The sequence below is a fragment of the Grammomys surdaster genome, unplaced genomic scaffold (assembly GCF_004785775.1).
Source record: "Grammomys surdaster isolate TR1022 unplaced genomic scaffold, NIH_TR_1.0 274, whole genome shotgun sequence".
Lineage (NCBI taxonomy): Eukaryota > Metazoa > Chordata > Mammalia > Rodentia > Muridae > Grammomys > Grammomys surdaster.
Window position 1 is genome coordinate 256,834 of NW_021604715.1, and position 24,870 is coordinate 281,703.

Genomic DNA, 24,870 nt, shown 5'->3' on the forward strand with positions numbered 1-24,870 from the left:
ACGTGCATATAGGACAATAAGGTTGTGATGAAAGGAACTGCCTGCACTTGAAATTGCTTCAGAGCAAGTAAATAGAGAGGATAAGGGTCTCTGAGAGCGCAGCTGAGGGGACAGAAAGCTGACCCGAACTGATAGCAATGAAGAGAAATGCAGCTGGGAAGGAGAAGTGGGAATAGTGTACCCCTGAGAGAGGATATTCTGAAGGGAGCCTAGGGCCCCGGGTTGGCCGGTCTGGTGGAGTTACTGCTGTGGAGATTCCTCCTGGAACACTAACTACTATCAAGACGCTGTTGGTGCAAAGTATTAAGTTGTTGGGGCCATGGAAACTGGTGGGAGTCTGGGGCTGGAAGAGATTTGTTCTTTGTGGTCGAGGAAACACCCCTGTGACTTTGTTCTTAAGATCCAGACCCTCATCAGAAGGTTATTCTGTGCAGAAGCAAAATAGCCTTGGAATGAGCGGCTATGCACAAAGGAGGTAAGCACTTTCAAGTGTTCTGAGGTGGGGGTGAGGGGAAGGGACATCCAGCTGGGTCTGATGAGAGGACACTGGGAAACCCAGGCATGTTCCTCGCGTGGATTGTTTGCCTGTATAAGGTAAGGTAGCCAGCCCTGTGTGAACAGGGAAGTACAGTTAGACAGAAGGCACGGAAATGGACTCAGGTGTCCATGGTCTTCTTGGGAAGACACAGCTCCAGCTACTAATAGGAAGGAATGGGTTGTTATTGCTGGATAAAAAGCTTCCTGGCCGGTCACACAGAACAACCATTCTAGAGTTGTTTTGGTTTCCCTGAAGTTCACTACCCTCACAGAGCTTAGCTTGTTAATGAAGAGGCATCCACACGAGGGTTGCTTGCAGTTGTTGTTGGGGGATGTGGCCCTGAATGGCAAGTTATATACTGCCATGAAATGACAGGGTTGGGATAGAGAGTAGTACTACTGGTGTCATGAAGACTTTGAGGAAGGAATATATATATATATATATATATATATATATATATATATATATATATATATATGAAAGAATAAGCTAATTTGGAGGATATACTCAATACCCAACAGATACAGGCCTTAAGGGACAGTGAAAGGCTAGGGCTTGAGATTTGTAGCTTATTTGTGTAGAAGTGAAGTCTTGATAAAAAGAAGCCCAATTTGCCAAGGGGTGAGCATGCAAGTATGGAGACTTTTTTGAAAAAGTTCCCAAACACAGCTCAACTATGGAGGTAAGCTGTGAAAGTCTTGCCTCGTGAGGTCTAGTGGGATATGCAGAAATTATTCTTCGGGGAGGAAAGGGAAATGACAGGTAGGGAGTCAAATGTGAAAGAATTGGTGACATTTGCCTTAAAGTAATACAATCAAAAAGAAAACAGGGGAAGGACCCTGCACCACCAAAGAGTTTCCTCCCAAGGTTTCTGAGGAAAGGTAAATCTGAGCACAAACTTGGATGCCTATTCTTTGCAAAGTTGATGTATTCACCCCTGATGGTGGATGACATATATTAAGCATTGACATCCAAAGAAAACCTGATTATACAGATACATACGTGATCCATGCCTTTGTGTGAGTTCTTTTATGAACTCTTACAGTGTTACTGTTTTCCCCAATAAGGGCAGAAGAAGGGGATCTCGATTTAAATTACAGAGCTGGAGATTGAGGCCACTCCCATGGGGACAACTTATGCCGTTATGAGACACTGGGGGACAATATTCAGATGGGTTATGAAGATTGATTTCTGTCCCTTACCCAGCTGTCAGACTAGACTCCAAGTGGAGAGCTAGCAAACTGCGTCTGATTACACTGGACCCATGTTTCTTCAGAGGAAAACAGTGGGTTAGATTCGATGAGTTTTCACTTTGGGACTGAGCTCGAGCTCTAGGCGTGCCTGTAGGTGGGCAGACAAGCCAAAGAATGGGGACCCGCGGGCTGGAGCTGCGGCGGGCACTTTAAGAGTGGAGGCCCTGCTGGGCGGTGCCTGCACCGCCGGCTCAGCTCCAGCCCCGCCCCTTTCCCGTGAGCCCACGGGGAGTGGTCGGACCACGGGCGGCTGCGGGTGAGGAGAGGGGCGGGGGTCAGGGGGGTGGGGGGGGAAGACATGGCTGTGGCTCGGCGCGGCTGGCGGCTGGCGTCCGTTCGCCGTGGCGTCTGCGGGCCCCGGGCGCGTCCGCTTATGCGACCCCTCTGGTTGCTCTTCGCAGTGAGCTTCTTTGGCTGGGCCAGGGCTCTGGACGGCTCTGGGGGAACGACCAGAGCCATGGACGAAGAGATTGTGTCCGAGAAGCAGGCGGAGGAGAGCCATCGGCAGGACAGCGCCAACCTGCTCATCTTCATCCTGCTGCTCACCCTCACCATTCTGACGATATGGCTCTTCAAGCACCGCCGGGCCCGCTTCCTGCACGAAACCGGCCTTGCTATGATTTACGGCAAGTGTCTCGGACCCCTGTCCCCTAGCTGGCACTGTCCCTTTCTATGCCTGCCGGTTGCTTCGCCTCCTGTCCTGGTCCTGCTCGGCCTACATTCTGCTCCCCTTCTCATTTCATTTTCCGGCTCGCCTTAAATCGTCCTCCGTTTCTCTGTCTCACCCCCCTCTATTTCTGCTACGCCCCCCATTTTTCCAACCTCATTCTCAGCCTCGCCTCCCCTTTTCCTCTGGCTCTCCTTGCTGTTTTCGCCTCCGACCCCACCCCCTTTTTCTTTGCTCCCTGCTGCCCCTTCTCTGCCTACCAAGCTGGGGACCAGGACGGGTGGGTGTAGAGGAAGGGAAAGGGAGTCGGGTGCGGTGGATGGGATGGGCCTGGGGGCGGGGAAGACATCTTTGCAATCTATGTCTCTGGAGTGTCAGTTTGTTTAAGGTTCGTTGAAGCTGCAGTAGTAGCTGTACTGCCAGCATCTGGCATTCATTTGGAACCAGAGTCGACCTCTACTTATTGCCCAGCTTTTGCTATGGCTCCTTTCTAGGTGCAAATGATAACCTTACTCCTGTGGCACCCACACAAACTAAAAGCCTGAAGTAGACTACAGAAGGCTTAGAGCATTTTTAATATCATCCTAATTTATAATACTATACCTGTAATACCTGATGGGAGCCTTAGGGTTGACCCTTCGGATTCAGGCTTATGAAAGTGAGGACTAGTAAGAGTTATGGTTCTTCCAGCAGCATGTTACATACCATATGATGAGAACTGGTCAGCCAAGTGGAAATTGGGGACCCTCATGGCTATGCATAGGGGTGACTTGCTGTCGGCATGAAGTTATTGATCAGTTGCTGTGTAAATGGTTTTAGTTTTTCTGTCTCATTGTGCTTTCTTTTGAGGGTATTTATCTGTGTGTTGGGGGAGGGATAGATGATACACAGGGAGAGAAAGAGAAAGAGAGAGACAGAGACAGAAAACCAAACCATGAGCTTAGAAGCCTTTTGAGCCATTTCTCCAGGCTTGTGAGGGGAAAAGAAGACCTTGCTGACTTCTCCTATCTGCCTAGGAGGGAATGGTCAAAGAGATGAGGGTAGACAACCCTGTCTGTGCAGTGCATGTGTAAAGATTCTCTTCATTTGGTACAGTCTTGAATTACTGAGCCTGTTGAGGTTTGTTTCTGAGACTCAAAGATGGGTATACTAAGGCTTGGAACTAAAAGGCCTTTTCCCCATGCAGCCCCCACCCACCCGCTTCCAGGAAATGCAGACTTCTAGAATGTGCATGCATAGCAAGGGTGGCAATAAACACTAGTTGTATGCTTTAAGAAAAATGCATGGACTCAGGCTCTCTTTCCATTTGTAAGGTAATACATTCTAATCATGGGGACTGTCCCTGTTTGCTATAATGTCAAAAATGGCATTTGATATGTAGTGCCCCTTAAGGCTAATTGGTCATACATGCCATACATTTTATCTCATTTCTCTATGTGACACTGTATGTGACTTGTTTACTATCTTCAGCAAACATATACTGGTTAGTATATTATTATATATTATGTACAGGAACTATAGACATGTAGAACATTTACTTTAAGAAGTAAAGACAAACCATAAAAAGCATATAATGGCATTTTGAACTTTGGTTAAATGCAAAACGAGCCTTATATTGTTCAAATAAGGAGCTGATCACAGGTAATCTCTTTCCTATTGAGAGAACTGGTTTGGTATGGTAGTAGATGGGGCAAGGCTTTAGACCAGGGATTGGCAGTTTTAAAGGGCTGGAGAATAAAGACTATTGATTGTAAGGGTTATGAATATTGCATTTTATTCTGTTATTTTTCTTTTTGCAAACTTTTTTTTTTAATGTAAGAAACCAGGACTGGAAAGAAGGATAGCGGGTAAGAGCACTGGCTGCTGTTCCAGAGGCCTTTAGTTCAGTTCCTGGCTGCAACATAGTGGCTCGGAGTCATCTGTAACTCTAGTGCCAGGGGATCTGATGCCCATTTCTGGACTCTGGGCAGCGTACATACTTGGTGCACCAACATACATGCGATCAAAACATGCATCCATACAAAGTACAAATACATTTAAATTTTATATCTTAAGGCTTTTAAAAAGAAACATAAAAACCACTCTCAACTCTTGGGCCATGCAAAAACAGACTGAGGCCTAAAGCTGCAAACCCCTTGAAAGTTAACCTCAGATTTCTGTTCCACTGTGCCAACAACAATGCGTGATCTTAGCAAGCCCCGCTCATCCTTTACTCTTATGTATATATTGGGAATAAATTATGAGAAAAACTGTTTTCAGTCTAGTCCTTGACTCCTGAGCAAACGCTCAGTAAATGATAGCTGTTCCGGTTGCTGTTGCAGCTGTATGCTCCCAGGGTCAGAAAAGTCTTTTTCCTTACGTAGACTTATAAGACACAAACGGTATGCTTGTTTTTTTTTTTTTCTTAAAAATCAAATAGGGACTTTGGACGACCCTGAAAGTGTTTGTTCTTTGCTATCTGGTGTCTGAAGTAGAAAAACATAGAATTGCTGATGGTCTTTCCTAAGACTTCTACAACGAGAATGTATAGTGTATACATTCTTCTACAACGAGAATGTATAGTAGTAATAGTCAATGAGGGAACAACAAGGCTATCCCTTGAAAACCATGGGGTGCAAGAGTGTTAGTCAGGGAGTCAACCATGGGATTGGCTTGGCATTCCACAGCTTGTCCCATTTTCTCATGAGAAATGGCGACAGGCTATGGAGCAATCGGCTTCCTAACTCCCAAATCCAGCTCCAGAATAAATGGGATTGGGGCGACGTATTCAAATGTTCAGCAAGCTGAAGAAAACTGCTATTTATTTAGTAAAAAGTTATCAGGTCTTTCTCTGTAGCCCAGGCTGGTCTTAACCCCATGGCAATCCTGCCTCTGCCTTCCAAGTGCTCAGATGACAGTCGTTCATCACCATGCCTAGTTCTTTTATCTTTGTAAGAAGCAAGAGTAAAAACTTAGACCACAGCCAGAATGTGGAGCTGTACACCTATGACCACTAAACTCTGGAAATTGAGGCAAGAGGGTTGGAGGCTGTCCTGGTCTGTAGAGTGAGACCCTATCTCAAAACAAACAAACAAACGGTGAACTTGAGTCACTCATGTGGTCAGTTTCTACACTGTACATTTTAACTCTAGTTAAAAGCACCGCACCGACTCTGACCTGTGTGGGTATGTGATGGAGACCAGAGCTCAGCACTGATACTTCCTCAATCATTGCTCACCTTAGTTTTTGAGACAGGGGTTTCCAATAAACCTGCAGTTCATGGGTTTGGCTAGAGTAGCTGGCCAGCAAATCTCATGGATCTTCCTGACTCCATCTCTCCAGCACTGGGAGTGCAGGTGTGCTCTGATGTAACCCTGTTTGTACATGGGTTTGAGGGACCCTAATTCAGAGTCTGTGTGGCAAGAACACTGCCAATTGAGCCATCTCCTGAAGCCCTCCCTGCAAACACCGTGTCAAGGTGCCCACGTGTTTTGCTTATTGGACTAGCTTTCTGAAGAAGCTTAAAAGTGAGTCACTGTTAGAGGAAGTTGTTACCATCGTTAATTAAGTCTGAAAAGTGATCACTCACTGCAGTGTGCTTAGACATAAGAAGCAAACGACAGAAAAATATTTGTTTTGCCTTAGAGAAGCTTGCTTAGTTAAGTCCTAGGATAAACTTAATTTTGTCAGTAAACGGTTATTATTAAATGTCTGTGCTGTGTGGCATATGAGAAATGCATGTACGTGCCACATTCCTTGCCCTCAAAGTACTTACAGTCTAGTGACTTAATAGTGTTTATTGAGGGTTACAATGTGTCATACTTGGTGTCATTCACTTTTAAGGAGCATTTTGTTTAAACCTCATAACAACTCTGTGGTATGGGCACTCTTTCTTATCTTTCTCATTTTACAGATGTGAAAATTAGGGCTCAGGAGGTTAAATGATGAGCTGCTTGATATCCCATGTATAGTTAGGATTCAAAAGGTCTATCTGGTTTAAAAGCCCCATTTTCTTAGCCAGTAAATCACCATGGCTGTCAGTAAAAGCTTTGACTTTCTTTGCTATCTTGAAATTCAATTAGCCATTGCCACAGAATTAACAGTGTTCTTTTAAGAGATTTTATTTTTATACATATAAATGTTTTGTCCCCATGCATATCTGTATACCACATATATGTACTGCCCTCAGAGGCTCAAGATGGCATCAGAACCCCTAGAGCTGGAATTAAAGATGGTTGTAAACTGCCATCTGGGTACTGGCAATCAAACCTAGGTCCTTTGCTGGAGAAGCAAGTGCTTTTAAGCTGCTGAGCCACCTCTCCAGCCTTCTCTAATAGCATTTTTGAAACAAGTTATAAATGTTTTTTATGAATGCATGCACACTTTCGCTAGTGAGCCCTGGGCATTGAACCCAAGAACTCACTCATGCTAGATAAGCATCCTCCCACAGAGCTAGGTCTTCATAGCCCTTTTAGGTTTTGTTTTGAGACAAGGTCTCACTGAATAGCCCTGACTAGCCTCAAACTTGCTGTAATTCTTCCTCTGTCTCTTGAGTGCTGAGGCTATAGAACAAACACTTCTTTATTTAACTTCATTATTTATTGTATGAATGTGTATATTTGCATTATGAGTTATGTGTGTAGGCATGCATATTCCACAGTGTACATTGGAGGTAAGAGGATAACTTTGTAGACTCAGTTTTCCAGAAATTGGACTCAGGCCATTAGGCTCCTGTGGCAAACATCTTGCTGGCCACAAACACTTCTTAAGGAGTAGAAATTTTAATCAGTTTTGTCTATACTTAATTCTTCAGTGATAGTACTTCCATATTTTTGAGCACCTGAGTTTTTAAGTGCAATAAGCAGGAAGACTGGGCTAGAATTCCTGAGAAGGCCATGGTCCATTACCTAGAGAAGCAGAGTGGTGGCCCGAGTGGTGCTACGTTCCTGATCATCAGGAGTGCTTTTAGCACAAGCAGATTATGAATGAGTGGTAGGGGTAGGCTTCTGTTTGTGAAAAGTCTCTCTTGTTGCCTGTTATTAATTTAAATTTTATAATATCAGTATATTCTGTGCCTCCATATGTGTAGGATGCTAGAAGTTTCTGCTTTATCTCCTGGACAAAGCACTCTTTTGTGTCCTTCCTCTTTACTAAGAATTGTTTTAATTCCATGATTAGGATTTGACCTTTTACAGACTTGAATTTTGTTGATCTGTCAACATTTTTTCAGAAACATTTCAATTTTCCAGATGCTGTAATGAAAGGATCTGTCTTATTTCCAGCATAAGTAATTGTTCTGCGTGCTGTTGTTTTTTCTTTTCCAAGGTGTGTGTTGCAAATCTGCTCATGTCCTGGGCCTGGATCAGGGCACCTGATGTTTCAGTGTAGGTTCAGGTATTCAGAGGAACCAGTGTATACTGTTCATTGCACTGGAACGAGTATATGCTTCTGTTTAATATTTATAGTAGCTAAACTGTGAGGATTTTTAAAAATGTAAATGCAAAGGGATGACTTTTACGGAGCCTCTCCTTTGTGAAGTCTTTCGGGGTAGGAGAGAACAAAGCTGTCACCTACACAGAGGGATTATATGGTTGCAGCCTTTATTCCCTGCCAGGTTATGTCTGTCAAGGATTGCTGATACCTTGTCGTGATGCCCTTCCTCATCTCTCCCTGTCTGTTTCTCCTTTCCATTCCCTGCTCCTTCTGTCGCTCTGTACCTTTCCTGCTTTCTTTCCTTCATCTTATTTTGGAGATTATCTGGACTCAAGATCTTTCTGCCTTAAAGATGTACTCATGACACCCAGTTGTCTTTGTACAACTGGTGTGTGTGTGTGTGTGTGTTGTTGCAATTTGAACTAGGGGCTTTGCACCAAGATGTACCTACCAGTCCAGAGGGTTTTTAAGTGAATCTTCATTTTAGGTCAGAACATTGGCCAAAATATTTTTCAAATTGATATTGTGTTGTTCAGCAATTCACCATTGCTGCTTACCTTAGCAAACACCTGTGGTGGTTGGGAGTGATCTCTAAGGACCTGTCATCTTTTCTCCCTCCCCTTTCCCTACCAGCTAAGGGTTTTACATCCCTAATGCTTTTTTCACTTAATTCTGTTCACACATTGTATTTTGATCATATTCCCTTTGCCAACACCTCCCATATCCTCCTCACCGGTCTACCCACCCAACTTCATGTTCTCTCACTCAGAACAAAAACAAAGCAAAAGTTAAACCAGATGAACAGTAAGATAAAAAAAAAGGAATGAAATGAACCACCCCAAATGAAACATGGAGTCTGTTTTGTGTTGGTTAACTCCTCCTGGGCCTGGAGCCTGGCTCAGGGTGTGGTTAATATACTCAGTGACAGTACTTTGGAGAAAACTGATTTTCCCTTTACCAACAGGAATTAGCTGTAAATAGTTTCATGGTTGGGGTGGGACTTTAGTGCTGGGACTTTGGTTTGAACCTGTATAGGTCTTGTGTATGCTGTCATAGTCTTTGTGAGTTAGTATGTGTATCAATTAATTGTGTATACAAGATGCCATTTCCTTGGAATGGTTCACCACCTCCGGGTCTTACAATCTTTCTGCCCCACTCCTCTGCATAAATCTGAGCCTTTACAGAAGGGGTTTGATAGCAACATCCCATTTAGGTAGGGCTTGGTGCTCCAAAGTCTGTCACTCTCTTCACATTGTCTATGTGTGGATCTCCATGTTAATTTTCATCTGCTGCAAGAAGAAGCCTCTCTGATGAGGATTGAGTCATTTCCGTTTCTTCCTGAATGCTTACCCAGCACTTATTTCTTTCTTCTCACTCCTCTGGTCTTTTCTCTTTAGATTCATTATCACTTCCTCGGTTCCTATTGGCCCCACAATGTTAGTTGTTACGGATCAAACCTAGGACCTACATGTGTAGCGTTCCTTCATCCTTTTTGCATCCAGATGATCATCTCATGTAAACTAACTTCTACCACTGATTATAAAGTTGAGGCTCCCTGCTCAAGTCCTAGACTCCATGGACTCAAGTGTGCCCATTTCACAGACACAGCAAACTTTGCATGTTTGAACCTAAACTTAGGGGGCTGGAGGGATGGCTCAGCAGTTAAGAGCATGTGCTGCTCTTCGAGATGACCTGAGTTCCTGTGTCAGGCTTCTCCCAACTGCTGATACTATAGCTCTAGGTCACCTTCTTTTGTCCTTCATGGGTATCTGTGCCCATGACAGGCAGATGCATACATAAGAATCAAAGTCTTTTAAAAAGTAACTTGGCCTTTTCCTCCTGTAAATCCACTCTCTCTGATGTGTTTCCACTTCATTAAATGGCCCTGTTTTCTACCTGTGTGCTCTGGCTGATGTAACCACTTCATTGACAAGTCCATTAAGGCTCCTCTAGTCTTTTATTTCATTCTCCCTAGCCTATTCTACTTAGACACCAAAGCTTTCTAAAACCTACTATCTTCCAGCCTCCCCCACTTCTGGCATTATTCTCTTAGATGAGGTCCAAAGCACTTACTGCCTAATGATTGCAGTATTCACCTAGACAACCAGTTAGATCCTCTCAAGTCTAGACCAATCTTTTAAAATAGAACTCTAATGTCAAGCTCACACTCAGGACTTATGGTTTCTTTTTGCTTTAGGACAATAAAGTCCAAGCCCCCTTCTTTAACACTCATGGTTGTTTATGTCTCAGTGCCTGCAGATCTTTCAGATGTCACCCACCCCTTGTCAGCTCCTAATGTAGCCACACTGAAACACCCTGTGATTCTCCTTATCGGTCTTATTTTGCTATTCCTTGAGTAGATATATTTTCTACTATATTTATTCCTGGTATTGATATTTACTTAGGTGACATTGCTGAAAAAATAAAAGCCCTCTAAAGTCTCATTCCCTTAGACTTGGTTAACTATTCTCTGTATTTAGAATATCTTGTGTGTGTGTGTGTGTGTGTGTGTTGCATAATGATTATTAAAATTGCCATTTTTTGCTAACTGGAGTGAGAAGTCTTTGAAATGGACTGTGTTAGCAATTTATATCTTAAATGAATGGATGGCCAGTCAGAACAAAAGGCCATAGGAAGGTAAAATCTAGTTAGTACTATGACTCTTGGCCTTAAGGAAGTTCAGAAATATGAATTCAGTATGTAGTTGAGGTATATGCGTATAATGGAATATCTATTTGCCATACAAATGGAATTTTGATACATTCTACAACAAAGGTGAAAGAAGCCAGGCTTAAGAGGCCATACATTGTAGGTTTCCATTTATATGATGTCTCTACTATACGTAAATCTATAGAGATGAAAAAGTAGATTATTAGCTTTCAAGTGTTGGTGCTTACAGGGCTAGACAGATAGCTTAGTAAACTACTTACTGTGAAGGCATGAGAACTTGAGTTTGGCTTCCCTGCACCCAAGCAAAAGCAGGCATGGTGGCACGTGTCTCTGAGGGAGGACAGAGATAGGCAGATCCCTGGAGCTCAGTCTAGCCAAAGTCAGTGAGCTCTAAGCTCAGGGAAAGACCCTGTCTCAAACAATAACGTAAAGACTGACTGAGGACAACACCCAGTGTTAACCTATACTCTGTGCTACCACACGTCCACATATGTGCATGCATGTATGTATGCACACATATAGATGTAACCTTTTTTAAGTTAAGTTCTTTTTTAAAGAAGCTAGAGTTTGTGTATAGGGGAATGGGGAGTATTGTAATTTTTTCAAGCATTGAAAATGCTTTGGAATTAGTGGTGGTTGAGTTATACTTTGTGAATATAGTAAAGGCCACCAAATCATAGAATTCAAAAGGATACATTTTATAGCATTAGAATTATGTCTCAAAAAAGCTATCATTAAGCATTGCAGTTTATCGGTACAATTTTATAGAACCCAGAGAATTGGGTACGTCTGCATATGTGTAGGAGTAAAACCTGTGTGCTGATTACATAGGACCAAGATCAGGACTTTTCTTTCATATATTGATTTTGACGTGGGCATTTTACATTTTAATTCTGACCTTTCAGTAGTAGAATTCAGTCAATCTATAAATAGTACATTTACTTTGTCATTATTTATTAAATATATATTATTTGGTTACCTATATATGTTTTTTTGGGAATAAACACAAGGAGCATATATGTTTGTCTTATTAACTGATGGATGAGATTTTTAGAAACGTATACTTTTGTGGTCTTGGGTTCAAACCCAAGGAGCAGTACTAAAGAAACACACTGATTTTTCCTTCTTGTTTGAAAACAGGGTGTAATGTAGCTCAGGCTGCCCAGGAACTCACTATGTAACTTAGGCAGGCCTTGAACACAGTCTTTCCTCAGTCTCCTGAGTGCTAGGATTATAGATGTGCACCAGATTGGCCAGGCATCCAAAGAACACGTTTCTAGTGTGACTCCATTGTCAGCTCGATGCCACTTAGAGCATAAGCTGTGTATTGATGACTTGTAACTCATTTAGTTACTTTCCTTGTCAGTTATGGATATTATGACTTAGAAATGTAGTGGTCTTTGCTGTTATTCTAGGGCTCCTAGACATAAGAATTCAGTAATACTTCAAAATGGCACAGTAATTTGGTCTGAAAATTGGTTCTGATCCACAAGGGACTCTCATCAGAAAGTTTCTGTTCTTAATCTAGTGATATGTGTTGGGTACAACTAAGCAGTTTGTGTGTGTGAGAAGAGCTGATGTGGTTCTTTCATTCCCAGGTCTTTTGGTAGGCCTCGTGCTTCGGTACGGCATTCATGTCCCAAGCGATGTGAATAATGTGACTCTGAGCTGTGAAGTGCAGTCAAGTCCTACTACCTTGTTGGTCAACGTCAGTGGAAAATTTTATGAGTATACGCTGAAAGGAGAGATTAGCTCACATGAACTCAACAATGTTCAAGATAATGAAATGCTTAGGAAGGTAAGTTTTCAGTTGAGGGGCATGTTTGGGGTTTTTAAAGCTGTGTAAAGAGCAACTAGGTGAATCTTCAGAAAAAGAACCACCTGTTTGGTTTTGGTTCTTTTTATTTTTGAGGCAGCGTCTTGCTGTGTGGGCTGCCCTGGAATTGGCTATACAGAGCAGGCTGCCCTGGAACTTGTAGCAATCAATCCTCCTGTCTCTGCCTCCTTGGGGTTACACGTGTATACTACCTACCTCTTCCAGCTTAATGCCACCAGGCCTAGATGCATTTTTTTATAATTAAAACAATAATTAATTTAAAATGTAATAAGACCTGTTAATAAATGTAATGCTGTTAGGACATGGACCTGATTATGTTCTATTTTCATGATTAAGGCTAAGATCTGTAACTCTTTCTTTTACTCTGAGTGTAAGGTTTCTATAAGTGGCACTGTCTGGGACCTGAGTTCAGAAGAATGCCGAAGCATTTCTTTAGTTTACAAATGATCCTGTTGCTTTAGGGTACCTTAGCACACTGAGTCCCTTTAGTTCTACCTATGGTTCTTTCATGCTTTGCTTGTATTGTAGAAAAATATAATTTTACCTTTCTTTGATTCATAATCTTGTACAACTTCTGGGTCCCTAGTAAGAGCCTCGGGAGGGATTGTAGCATTCTCCCCATGGGAGGTTGGCTTCTGGTCTTACTAGCTCTCAAGCTTCCTGACCGCTGCACTGTGTCTCCCCTGAAGCAGCACCACTTCACACATCAGTCTGTTTTCCCTGCCCCTCTTCGTCTCCTGTCTTCTAGTTAGTATGATTTTTACAGCCTCTTAGTTGTGTTCCTATTGGTTTAAAACTTCCTACAGACTCAGAGTGTACTTTATAACCAGAGTACTTAGCAGCCATGGAAAATGGCCAGTTTCTTAAAAACACAAGTAAGTGCTGCTTTGCCTTCATATCAGATTCTCCTCTGCAGCCTCCAGCAGAAGGAGAGCATCTGCACTGTTAAAGCAAGTAGGCTTTAAAATGAGTGGGTCTGTGCGGACTGGAAATGTTAGGTTGTACAGAGTTTTAACTACGGTATTATGTATGCTATGTTGCTTTACAGAGATCCCCTATGTAGCAGCTCAGTTTTCTTTTCTCAACAATAAATATAACCTGGAATTCTGTTTCTGGATTCAGGTCTCTTTTGGATATAGCAAAAATATGTTTATATTTTCTCTACTTTTTAAGATTTTAAAATTTTATTTTGTTGAGACAGAGCCATGCTATATGGCCCTAGCTGTCTATTACTATGTAGTTCAGCTGCCTTTGTGCTCATAGCAATTCTTCTGCCTCAGAGCCTTCTCAAAATGCAGGGATTGCAGGTGTATATTATCGTGTTCTGCTAAGAATTTAATATTTTAGTACAGTTTCCATAGAAACGGAATAACTGATTATTCCAGCATTGTCATCCTGTCACTGGAGGAAAAGCAGAACAACAGCTCTCCTCTACCTAAAAACTATTATGTGTAAATCATGCAAGAATCAAGTTCCCTACTGGAATATTTACTTTTGAGCTAGCATATAGAATAATGGGTTATTTTCATTTTCATACATATGTGTCCTCATATTTGGCTCTAGTTTGTTTCCCTCTTCTAGTGCCCTCTTCTGTGTCCCCTGTCTCCTCTCCTACATGATGTGTTCTACTACCCTCTTTTTCTTCTCTTTTTCTACTTTCATGTCTCTCTGTCTCTGTCTCTCTCTGTCTCTCCCTGTCTCTCTCTCTCTCACACACGCACACACACAGACACACACACAGAGCACATCAATTAGAATATTAAAATCTAGGATATGTAAAGAACCACCAAAAAAACCCCTCCAAATCTATCCAATTAATGTGCTAGTAAAGTAAATAGTTATCAAAAGAAGAAATAAAAATGGCCAATAAAAATTGTTCAGCATCAAAGAAATGCAAATGTATACTCCTACATGAAGTGTTTTGAAGTTGACATAGAAATGTTCTTGCTGTTGACCAGTTTAACCTTGAATTCCTTCCTTTTGATAGTTTGATGTTGTAGTGAGATACTCTGAAGGAAATAATTGAAAAGCATTCTGTGTCTTAACAGGTTACTTTTGATCCAGAAGTCTTTTTCAACATACTGCTTCCTCCTATCATATTTTATGCAGGTTACAGTCTCAAAAGGGTGAGTGCTTTCGCATTTTCTACGCTTTGACCGGCTTTAACTTTCCTGTGCTTTGATGGCTCTTATATTTCCCATGTACTTGTTAGTACTTGGCATTTCTTCCAAGGTTTGCTTTCTTCTCTCCTTGTCTTTTTGAAATGTTGAAATTTATGCCAGTATCAGAATGCTTTTTCTGCATGGCTTCTTCTAAAGTATGATGCACTTAATATTAGCAGAGAAAATTGCAGTTTGTCAATTATTGGTAGATATTTTAACAGAGCATTTTTTTTTTTTTGTCAGAGACATTTCTTCCGGAACCTTGGGTCTATCTTAGCATATGCCTTTCTTGGAACAGCAATTTCTTGTTTCGTTATTGGGTAAGATTTGAAGCTTGATATGTCTTTTAGCTTTCAGATCATAATTCTAAAAGAAAATAGCCTTTGACTTGCATTTGATTTGTGTATTACTGTATTCTCAAATGTGGGGTTTTTTTTGTGGTACTTATTAGTATTTGAATTTTCCTTAAACCTAAAGTGTTAGCTATATTTAAATAACCATTAAACCAATCCAGGATTAATCATGGAGTACTATAGTAGATTACTTTTCTTATTCCTACTTTATTCTAACCTTTCTAATGGTTGGCACTTTTATAATATAGGAATGTGTTTATTATTACAGGTCCATAATGTATGGCTGTGTAACCCTGATGAAGGTGACTGGACAGCTCGCGGGGGATTTTTACTTTACAGATTGCTTGCTGTTTGGTGCCATTGTATCAGCCACAGACCCAGGTATGCTTTATGAGTGGAGCCAGAATGTTTCCGATGTAATGTTTCCTGTCAAACCACATGTGGCTGTTTCTCTGAGGTAGAGAATCAGAGCTAAGTTCTTCACTAGCACTGTGCTGTCTGATGGGTGTAGGGTAAACAATTTTCAAGTCTTTTCACTCTAAGCATATATTTGGTTGTTTTACCTTTTCATTACATTTACCTATAAGTAGTTCACAAATTGAAGCTGTTCTGATTAGAGCTATTAAATATTTTCTTGAGAAATTTAAATTGGTCTTTATATCCTAGTGATTGGATATAGCAAAAGGAAAGTTAGGTTATTGTTTTTAAATTTGACTGTACACTTCCCTTTGCATTTCTAGACAGCTATTTCTCCAAAAATCTTCTGTTTATATATAGCTATCTACATTTTATAAAAAGAAAAATAATTTAGGTTTTTTGTTTGTTTGTTTGTTTTTTGAGACAGGGTCTCACGTAGCCCAGGCTGTGAGACCCTGGCCTCTAACTTACTAGGTAGTGAAGGCTCCCCTTGAACTTCTGATCTTGAACTTGTCCTCATTTCCTGATTGCTGGGATTACAGGAGTCTGCCATTGTGTTTGGGGATTGAACACAGGCCTGTGTTTATCCTTGGCATACACTCTACTGTTTCTGTTCTTTTGAGATATGGCTTAAATGTCATCTAGTCTGGCCTCCAACTCACGACAGTCTGTCTCTTACCTCAGCATTGTGTATGCTGTGATTACTAGCATGAGCTACCATGCCTAACAAAGGAACATCAGTTTAAAATGGTTGTTATACAGCAGCTTTGCTGATAGGTGTGTGTTTTAGAGATTTTTAGCAGTCTTTAATCTTTTTATAAAATTGGCCTCATGATTACAGAACTCTTATTGACAAGACTTGCTTCTTCGTTCTTTCAGTGTCAAATCTCTAAGAGTTTGTATGAATGAATGAATTGGATTGCTAAATAAAATTTAAAATTTTGAATGTGTATTGATAAACTAAAAGCTATATTCAAATGAGGAATTTGTAGAAAATTTAGAATGAAATGGTCAGAATAAACACCCAGAATATGTAAAGGTTTCAGTAAGCTCACCACTGAAGGAATAAGTAATCCAATCTTTATATTGGTCGATGACATGATTAGATACTCCTCAAAAAGGTACAAATGGCCGATATTTTTTTTAAATGTTAAACACTTTTAGTGATTGGAGAAAATCATAACTATACTGAGGTTCCATCTCACCTGGATCAATATGTCTGTCTGTCTGTCTGTCTGTCTGTCTGTCATCAAGGAAACAAATAGAAACATATGCTGATACAGCTGTGGGGTAGGGATGGACAAACTTTAGATGAAGTGGCTTATCTGTAATTGTAGCATTTGAGAAGCTGAAGCAGGTGAATTGCTGTAAGTATGAGGACAGTGTGGGCTACCGAGTGAGACACTGCCTCAAGAAAAAGGACTCTTGTACACTGTGAGTTAGTTCAGCCACCGTGGAAATCAGTATGGAGTTCCTATAAAAACCTTCTAAAGCTAGAACTACTGTATGATCCACATATATCACTCTTTATACATAAGGAATATAAATCAGCATAGCAAAGATGCCTGCACCCCTATGTTTATTGTAGTACTGTTCATAGTAGCATACTGTAGAATCACCCTGGGTAGTCATCTACAAATAAATGATAAAGAAAGTATGATATATATACACATAGATACGTACATATATACCATGGAGCTTAATTATTCATAAAGAATGTCATTTCCAGAATATGTCATTTCCAGAAGTATGGGTATAACTGGAAATCATGTTAACTGAAGTAAGCCAAACTAGAAAGACAAATTGCACATATTTCCTTTTGCATGCAAAACCAAAATTAACAAAAGAAAACAAAACATGGAAGTAGAAGGGGAACTATTTGGAAAGAGAGAGAGCACCAGCTGATTAGGGAGACCAGGAATGGTAATGGGCTGAATAGGGTAATGTACATTATATAGATGGATGAAAACATCGTAGCGAAACCTATTAGCTTACACAGTGAACACGTAGTCATAAGAGGAAGTGGCAAGAGAGGCCAGCATAGGAACCAGCTAAAGAGCTTTTGGGTTTACCTGTTTGGTGTTGGGAGCTTTGCTCATGGTAGGCAAGTGCTCTGCCACTGACCTCTGTCTCTATCCCCTAAAGACAGAGAACCTGGGGAGTCAAAGTCTCCTTTTATTAGTAGTTGGAATTTGGTAGAGGTTTGTACTGTTGCCCTTGTAAGTTAATCATCTTCTTTAATTGTCATAGAGCACAATTGAAGTCGGTGTCCTAAGGTTATCTTTAAATTCCTTCCTTAACTTTGCTAACACAGAGAATGAGAGAAAGGAGAAGGACTGTGTTCCACATGCTATGAGAGAGAATTCAAAAAGATTACTCACAGCTAGCTAGGCACAGTGGTACATGCCTGTAATCTCAGCCCCTGAAAGTGGAGGCAAGAATTTGGAGACTTTGTGGCTAGCCTGTGCTATCTAATGGGACTCTTTCAAAATGAATAATTGAAAAGAAAAAGGAGTTTCCAGAATGCTGATTCAGACAGACATCTGTATAGTGTCATTTTCCTTTTTCGTAGTGCTGAGGATATGGAGAACGTAGGGACTCACGCACACTAGGCAAGCACTCCATGCTTGAACCCTTTTGTTGCTAATTAATTATAATGTGCTATTGGATATATGCACGGTGCATGTGTTCCTGTGAGTGTGTGTGTGTGTGTGTGTGTGCGCGCGCGTGTGCGCGCGCACACGTGTTTGGGTCTCTTCTTCCACCCCTTTCTACGTTCATTTTTTGAGACAGGATCTCTTACTGAGCCTGGAGTCCACAAATGTCTAGGCTGGATGGACAGTGAGCTCCAGGATTTATCTGTCTCTTCCTCCCTACTCCTGAGATAGCAGGCATGTCTGTTACATGCCTTTTCCAGTGGATACTACAGATTTAAACTGGGGTCTTCATGCTTGCCTGACAAGCACTTTATGAGCTTAGCCATCTCCCAGCTCCCATAGTTTTTGAGTTTTAATAAAGATCCTAGATAAGACCCCAAGATTGGCCTTCAACTCACTCTGTAGCTAGGCAGTCTTTGAAGTTGAGATGGTCCTGCCTCAGCCTCTGGAGGTTTCATCACTATAAGTTTGAACCACCTAGGCTTGGCTCAGTTTAACATTGTGTTCTAATTTTTCTATGTAGTTCAAGGTGGGTTGATAATCATTATGTAGCCCAAGTTGGCCTCCAACAACAGGTACTCCTCCTGCTCCAGCCCCCTGAGTACTGAATCATAGGAGTGAGCCCCCACACCTAGTTGTAGCTTAACAGTTATAAAAACTGGAAATCATATTGCTTCTTTAAAGACTTTACATAGGGTGCCCCCTTACTTTCAAGAAGCCCATGGTCTTAGGTGTCCTTGTCTTTTGGTAGAAGCAGGCCTATGAGACATCTAAAGATTGAACTGGCAACATTACTTCATCTTTCTGGTTTTGTTTTGCTTGGAGTATTGCCAGACTATCTCAAGCAATAATCTTTTGTCTATATAAAGTTTGACAGATTTCTTTTCTAGATTATGTACATACTTTCTCTAATTCTATTAATTTGCATTATCTTTCTAGAAGTTTGAGCCATGGGTTCTCTATTCAAAATGTGACAGTATTTTTCACTCTCCTTTTTACTTTCTCTTGGTAAGCTTTTAAAAATCTTTTTCTTGGACATGGAGAAATGGCTCAGCAGTTAAGAGCACTAGCTGCTTTTCCAGAGAACCAGACTTAGTTCCCAGCATTCACATGATGTCTCACAACTATCCAGTTCCAAAGGATCTGATACCCTCTTCTGCCTTCTACCTGCACCAGGCATTCACATGGTACACAGACATACATGCAAACAAAACGCCCACATACATAAGATAAAAGCTCCCCCAAATAATTTTTAGGTTCTATAAAATTTTTCTTTATTTTATATGTGGGTGTTTTGCCTACATGTGTGTCTGTGCACCACATGTATGCCTGTGTGTCTGAGGAGGCCGAAAGAGGGTGTTGGGTCCTCTGGAACTATAGTTAGAGTTTGTTTTGGGCCTCCATGATGATACTTGGAACTGAATCCTGGTTTCCTGGAAGAAAAGCCAGTGCAGTTAACACTGAGCCATTTCTCTGGCCCCCTACTTTATGTATGTATATGTAGGCATATATCTGCATTTTGATATTCTACTCCAGTGTTTTGTAATAAAATTATACCTTTTAAAATACAACTTTCTGTTTTTATGTTTCCTATTTGAAAATGTTCTCTTGTTTGTGGCTATATTCATTTTCCTATCATTTGGGGTTTATTTAATGAGTGAGCAATATGTGACCCAGCAATGAAAGCTACAATCTAACTTGTCAGTCTTAACTGATTTTCTAAGAATCCTAATATAATCTCTTCCCCAAAGGAAGGGTGTGTTCTGCTTTCTGTTCTTCTTACTCTATAAGAGCCTGATAGTTGGCTTCTTCATCAGTTAAACACAGCAGCTGTTATTCTGGCCAGAAAAATTGTGCCAACCAAAAACTGAAATTGTGTTTTTATTTCCTAAGGTCTTTACTGAACTTGGTATGCTTCCAGTTTGCAAGTCAAATAAACGGGAGTTATAAAGCTCCTAGGGACAAGAGTTCCTTACAGAAAGGGATACTTTTCATATTTTCCTTCTTATTAAAGATTAATTGCTACTTAGACTATAAGAAATTCTGAATATACTCTTTATAGAACATAAATACCAGACTCTTCAAATTTACATGAAGATTGTAGGCCAACTCAGGCCTTCAAGGTTATTTTCAGCTGTTTTTTGAGAAAGGTGGTGTAGCATGTAGCCAATTAGGAGTGAATACTGTCAGAAAAAAACCATAAAACTTTAATTCAGTAAGAGGATGTTAGAAAGGAAGAAATGATTGTTTAAATAACATCCAGCAGCTGTTGAAGGACACATGCTGTGTTTGTGGTATCTAAGTATTCCTCTGCCTCTTTCTCTCTGCTAGTGACTGTTCTTGCCATCTTCCACGAGCTTCAAGTTGATGTTGAACTCTATGCTCTTCTCTTCGGGGAAAGTGTCCTCAATGATGCGGTTGCCATAGTGCTGTCCTCGTAAGTGTGCATTTCATTCTATGCTGAATACTCCATGCAAGGGCACTAGGTGCTGAAAGTCAGTTGGGGAATAAAGTACATTGTGGATAGAAATATTCTGAACAATGAGTATTTTTGCCTTGCTCTGGCAGGGACATATATTTTATGGATAAATTAGAAAAATGAAAGAAAAAATTTATATTCCTGTCATATAAAAATAGTTTCTGTAAAACTTCCAGGACAGTTCCTTCTACTGTTTTTCTGTTTGTGGCATATTTATATAATAGCCATTTTAATGTCTTTAATTTTATTATCTGTTTTAACATTATAATGTGAATACATTTTACTTAGGCTTAAGTTTTTAATTCAAAAGTACACAAAAAGGTTTGTATAGAAATTCTGTTCTTATTCCTAGTCCTTATCTTCCTAGCTCTTTAGAGCTGTTTAATAAAAAGTTTTTTTTATAGCTTTGTATTTCTTAAAATCCAACCACAGATATGAATATATTTCGTTTGCCTGTCATTTCTGTTTTTTGTTTTCAATTTTTGATAGTTTTTGAGAGTTAACCTATTCCAGCCTTGTGCATGCTAGGCAAGTGCCCCACCACTGAGCTACATCCACAGCCACTCAATTCTTAGTTGGAGAATACCTTACATATATGAGACTGTGGGTATATTCTGGCTGTGTGTTCGTATCAAAAGTGTGCCTTAGGTTTTGCAGCTTTGCAGGATTCTCTGTGAACCGTGCTTTTGCCTCTCTCAGTCTCTTAGAGCTGGCTATTTGAGGAACTTTCAGTCCTTGACTATCCCGAAGGAAGTTGCACCATTTGACCTTGAGCTTTCTTCATTTTGCACAGGCATAGGTATATGGTAGAATACATTCTCAGAAGTGACTGAGATTTGTGGCTGACTTAAAGGATAAGCACAGTTTTGCTTTTATTTATATTGGCAAATTGCCCGTCAAAGATTGTATCACTTTATACTTCAGCCACCACAATAGGAGATATCTCTTTCCTTAGAGCTCCCCGGTAGATTACTTGCCCAGCTTTTATTTTTTTGCCGGCTTGATAACTGAGAAAATAGATTCTAGTTTAACTCATGTTTCTCTTATTTACCATAATCATCTGAGAAACATTTTTATCTTAGATGCGTTAAATATACTTTTATTGAAGATAATTGTTGAATGAGTAATGCATTTTATATAATAATAGAAATTGCTGTACATGTTATTGCAAGGCATTTGCAGGTAGACGAGCTTCTGCACCCCAGAGGAACTCACTTTTACCTAAGGACATATGCAATCATGTGAGCTGCCGCCTTCATCTTATACTAGAACTTGCTGTGAGCAGGAAGGAAAAGCTCTTCATATTTTCTCATCATTTGATTTCTCTCCTTCTACTTTGTTAGCTATAAAAGAGTTGTAAGTCACAGACTCTGCTTTGCACAGCCTGACTACCACTGTTGCCTTACTACACAATGAGAAATTACCTTTTTGGAGACACATCACTAATCCTTTCCATGAGGTGGATGGCACTATTTTAAAGATCAAATCCTTTTTTGTGAATGCTTTCTGTGTAAGGGTTGCTGCCTTCCCTGCTGTGTCTATTGCCAGAAATTTTTATAACTAATATAAACATAAATTAAGAAACAAAACCTGGGGCTGGAGAGATATCTCAGCAGTTAAGAGCACTGACTGCTCTTCCAGAGGTCCTGAGTTCAATTCCCAGCAACCACATGGTGGCTCACAACCATCTATAATGGGATCCAATGCCTTCTTCTGGTGTAAATGAAGGTAGACACAGTGTACTCACATTCATAAAAAAATAAATCTTAAAAAAAGGAAACAAAACCTAATGGCTATAACTAACATTGGTGTTGATGCTAAATGTGAGTACCTTCCATGAAGATAAGTGCAAAATAAAAGTTACATACTATGTGAAAGGAAGAATAGATGGATAATGTAATTGTAATTTTGGTATTTCAGAAACATGAAATGATAAAGTTCATTGAAACTTCTAGTTCATATGTACATAAGAGACCCCCCCCTTCAGTCCTAAATGAAGAGAGGAAGGTGTAAAGAAAGTTCCTTTTATCATCAACTGCTTATTCTAGACAGTTATTTTACTGTTTAACCATCCAACTGATAAGCATTCCTTTCTTGATGTTCTAATGGGTTAAGATTCAAAATTTAAAAAAAAACAACTTTGTTCTGTTCTGGTCCTGCCTTAAACCATTGTTCACTATGCCTTACATGTTACATCAATAAAACAACCTGTTTCCTATAACTTTAGCATATGACTACTGCTAAGAAGGTATTTGATCTTTAGTGATGAGAAAATGTGTTTTTTTTTTAAAGACTTTTCCATGGAGGTTCTCACAAAGGGTCACATTTCTACTGCCCTTGAATTGGGTTTTGAATGGTTTCTTTCTGAACTCTCTAAGGATGATACATATCTGGTACCTCCTTGCATATTTAGGAGTTAGGTTAACTCATTCGATCTCTGCTGCAGCTTTATATTGAGAGGGTATCATTGTAACGGGAGCTGGTAGTTATGGAGGTGTCTTGATGGAGCTAACAAGTGAATTCCTGCCCCACAGTGGGAGGGAAATCAGTTGTGTTGCTTGTCTACGGGGAGTTACTAGCTGGGGGAACTGAGAAGACTGTTGACAGTCATCTTGTATTGACCTTTGATGTGTTTCAAAGGCTGCTAAGTTTACTCTGCTTGTATTACATCCCCTAGTTTGATCACTGTTCTTTGTATTCTGTAAGGCAATTTTGTACCACAGGTGGGGATGGAATGGCTTTATGAGAGAATTGTTATCAATTAAAGAGATTAGGGCAACTCTTTAAAATGCATAAAATTGATTTTGGAACTTGTTTCTGTTTGCTGGGAGCCAGTTCTCTCCTTCCATCACATGGATTCCAGGAATTGAACTCTGGTCCTCAGGCTTGGCAGCAAGTGCCTTTATCTAGTGAGCTGTCTCCTTAACTCCAAAGATACGTTTTTTAAAGAGACATCTCTAGGCCAATGGCTATAACTTTTTAAAAACTGAGAATAGATATTGTCATATTTCTCTGCGGAATTGGAGGCTGTTTTGGAAGCAGCCAATCAGCACATGTATGGATGGAACACAAGGGAATAGGCCAAATATATGAAAGTCACAAAAGGATTCTTCTCTACTATGGAAGCAAAGATTAGAAGCAGTTTTTGTTTGTGTTTTTATTTTTGTGGTATAAGAATCAAAACACAGGGCCCTTCTCACTTCTTTTTGTATTCTAGGCAAGTGCTCTGTTACTGAACTTTATCACTAAAAGCAACTTTTAAGTTCTAACAATAGGAAAATGGTTAAATAAATCATGCTGCTAATACTGTTTCAAATTATTAGATATCTTGGTTTTGTAATTCTTGTTTCATTGTTCACTGAAAAAGCAGAGTTAGAAACCAGGGGCTAGGTCTATAGCACAATTGTTAGGCTGCTTGCTTAGTCTGCATGAAGCTCTGGGTTCAACCCCTAGTTCTGCACTAAAACCAGGCATGGCAGTACACACCTATATTCTCAACACTTGGCTGGTAGATGCAGAAGATCAGTATTTCATCCTCAGCTACAGTGAGTTCAGAACCAGTCTAGCCTACTTATGGAACCATGACTCATAAAGAATTCAAAGCAACATGCATGTAACAAATGAGAAGATAGATACAGAAGGATAAGACACATGTGTTAGAACAGTAGATGATGGAGTGATTATTCCCTTGAAAAATACCATATGCTGTATTGGTATTAGAATTTTTTGAAAAGTGTTCATGTAAATATTTATGCCTCAAGATGAAATGTTTCCTGATATGGAAAAAATGAGTTGAGATTTCAAGCCAGAGGCCAACATTTGCCTAAAACAGAAGACATAAGCCCACCATTGCATTTTCCATGTATTCTTTATTTTAGTGATTAAAGAATAAAATAATGATTAATGTGAAACTGGAATTTAGACTAATCCAAAGAGAGCAATCTCAGAAGGCAAAGCATATATATTTTGTTTCATTCAATATTTTGTAAATATTATCAAAGAGGAAGATTGCTGTAGAGAAGTATGTTTTACTTCCAGTAGAAGATGTTTTAACATTACATAGCATAGTCGTATCACACTTACAATGGTGGGAAATATGCGATGGTGTGGATATGCAAACTTATCATGCTATTAAAGGCCATTTCATGTTTGTCAAAGCAGTGAATACTCTTTTAGTTCCAAAATGATCTAGTTACTTTGAGCATTGAAACACAAAATATGTAAAGATTTCAATGCAGATTGAGTGTCAGAAATTTCTTAATGCTGTTAATAGAAATTGATGTTGTGCCTTAATAAAATAGATACTAGTTAGGACATCATACCATGATCTTACATTTTTAACAGATTAAGGTGGGAGATATTAGAACAATTGTTATACATGGTATAGGTAATGCTTTTTAGCATTGAACCAGAAAAAAATGTAGT

The 24,870-nt window shown here is 40.0% G+C and overlaps 1 protein-coding gene across 2 annotated transcripts in view; it reads left to right on the forward strand.

Moving 5' to 3' along the window:
- The first annotated feature begins 2,013 nt into the window (after nt 1-2,013).
- Nucleotides 2,014-24,870, forward strand: part of Slc9a6 (solute carrier family 9 member A6) — a 52,978-nt gene continuing 30,121 nt past the window's right edge. Inside the window, exons 1-7 of one of the 2 annotated variants that reach the window (XM_028776934.1) lie at nt 2,014-2,047; nt 2,193-2,417; nt 12,139-12,338; nt 14,426-14,503; nt 14,783-14,859; nt 15,161-15,273; nt 20,298-20,403. In XM_028776934.1, coding sequence (XP_028632767.1) covers nt 2,249-2,417; nt 12,139-12,338; nt 14,426-14,503; nt 14,783-14,859; nt 15,161-15,273; nt 20,298-20,403 — 743 coding nt within the window. In that variant the 5' untranslated portion in view covers nt 2,014-2,047; nt 2,193-2,248. Of the gene's footprint in view, nt 2,048-2,089; nt 2,418-12,138; nt 12,339-14,425; nt 14,504-14,782; nt 14,860-15,160; nt 15,274-20,297; nt 20,404-24,870 lie in introns of those variants that run through there. The other variant, XM_028776933.1, reaches the window with a different exon arrangement.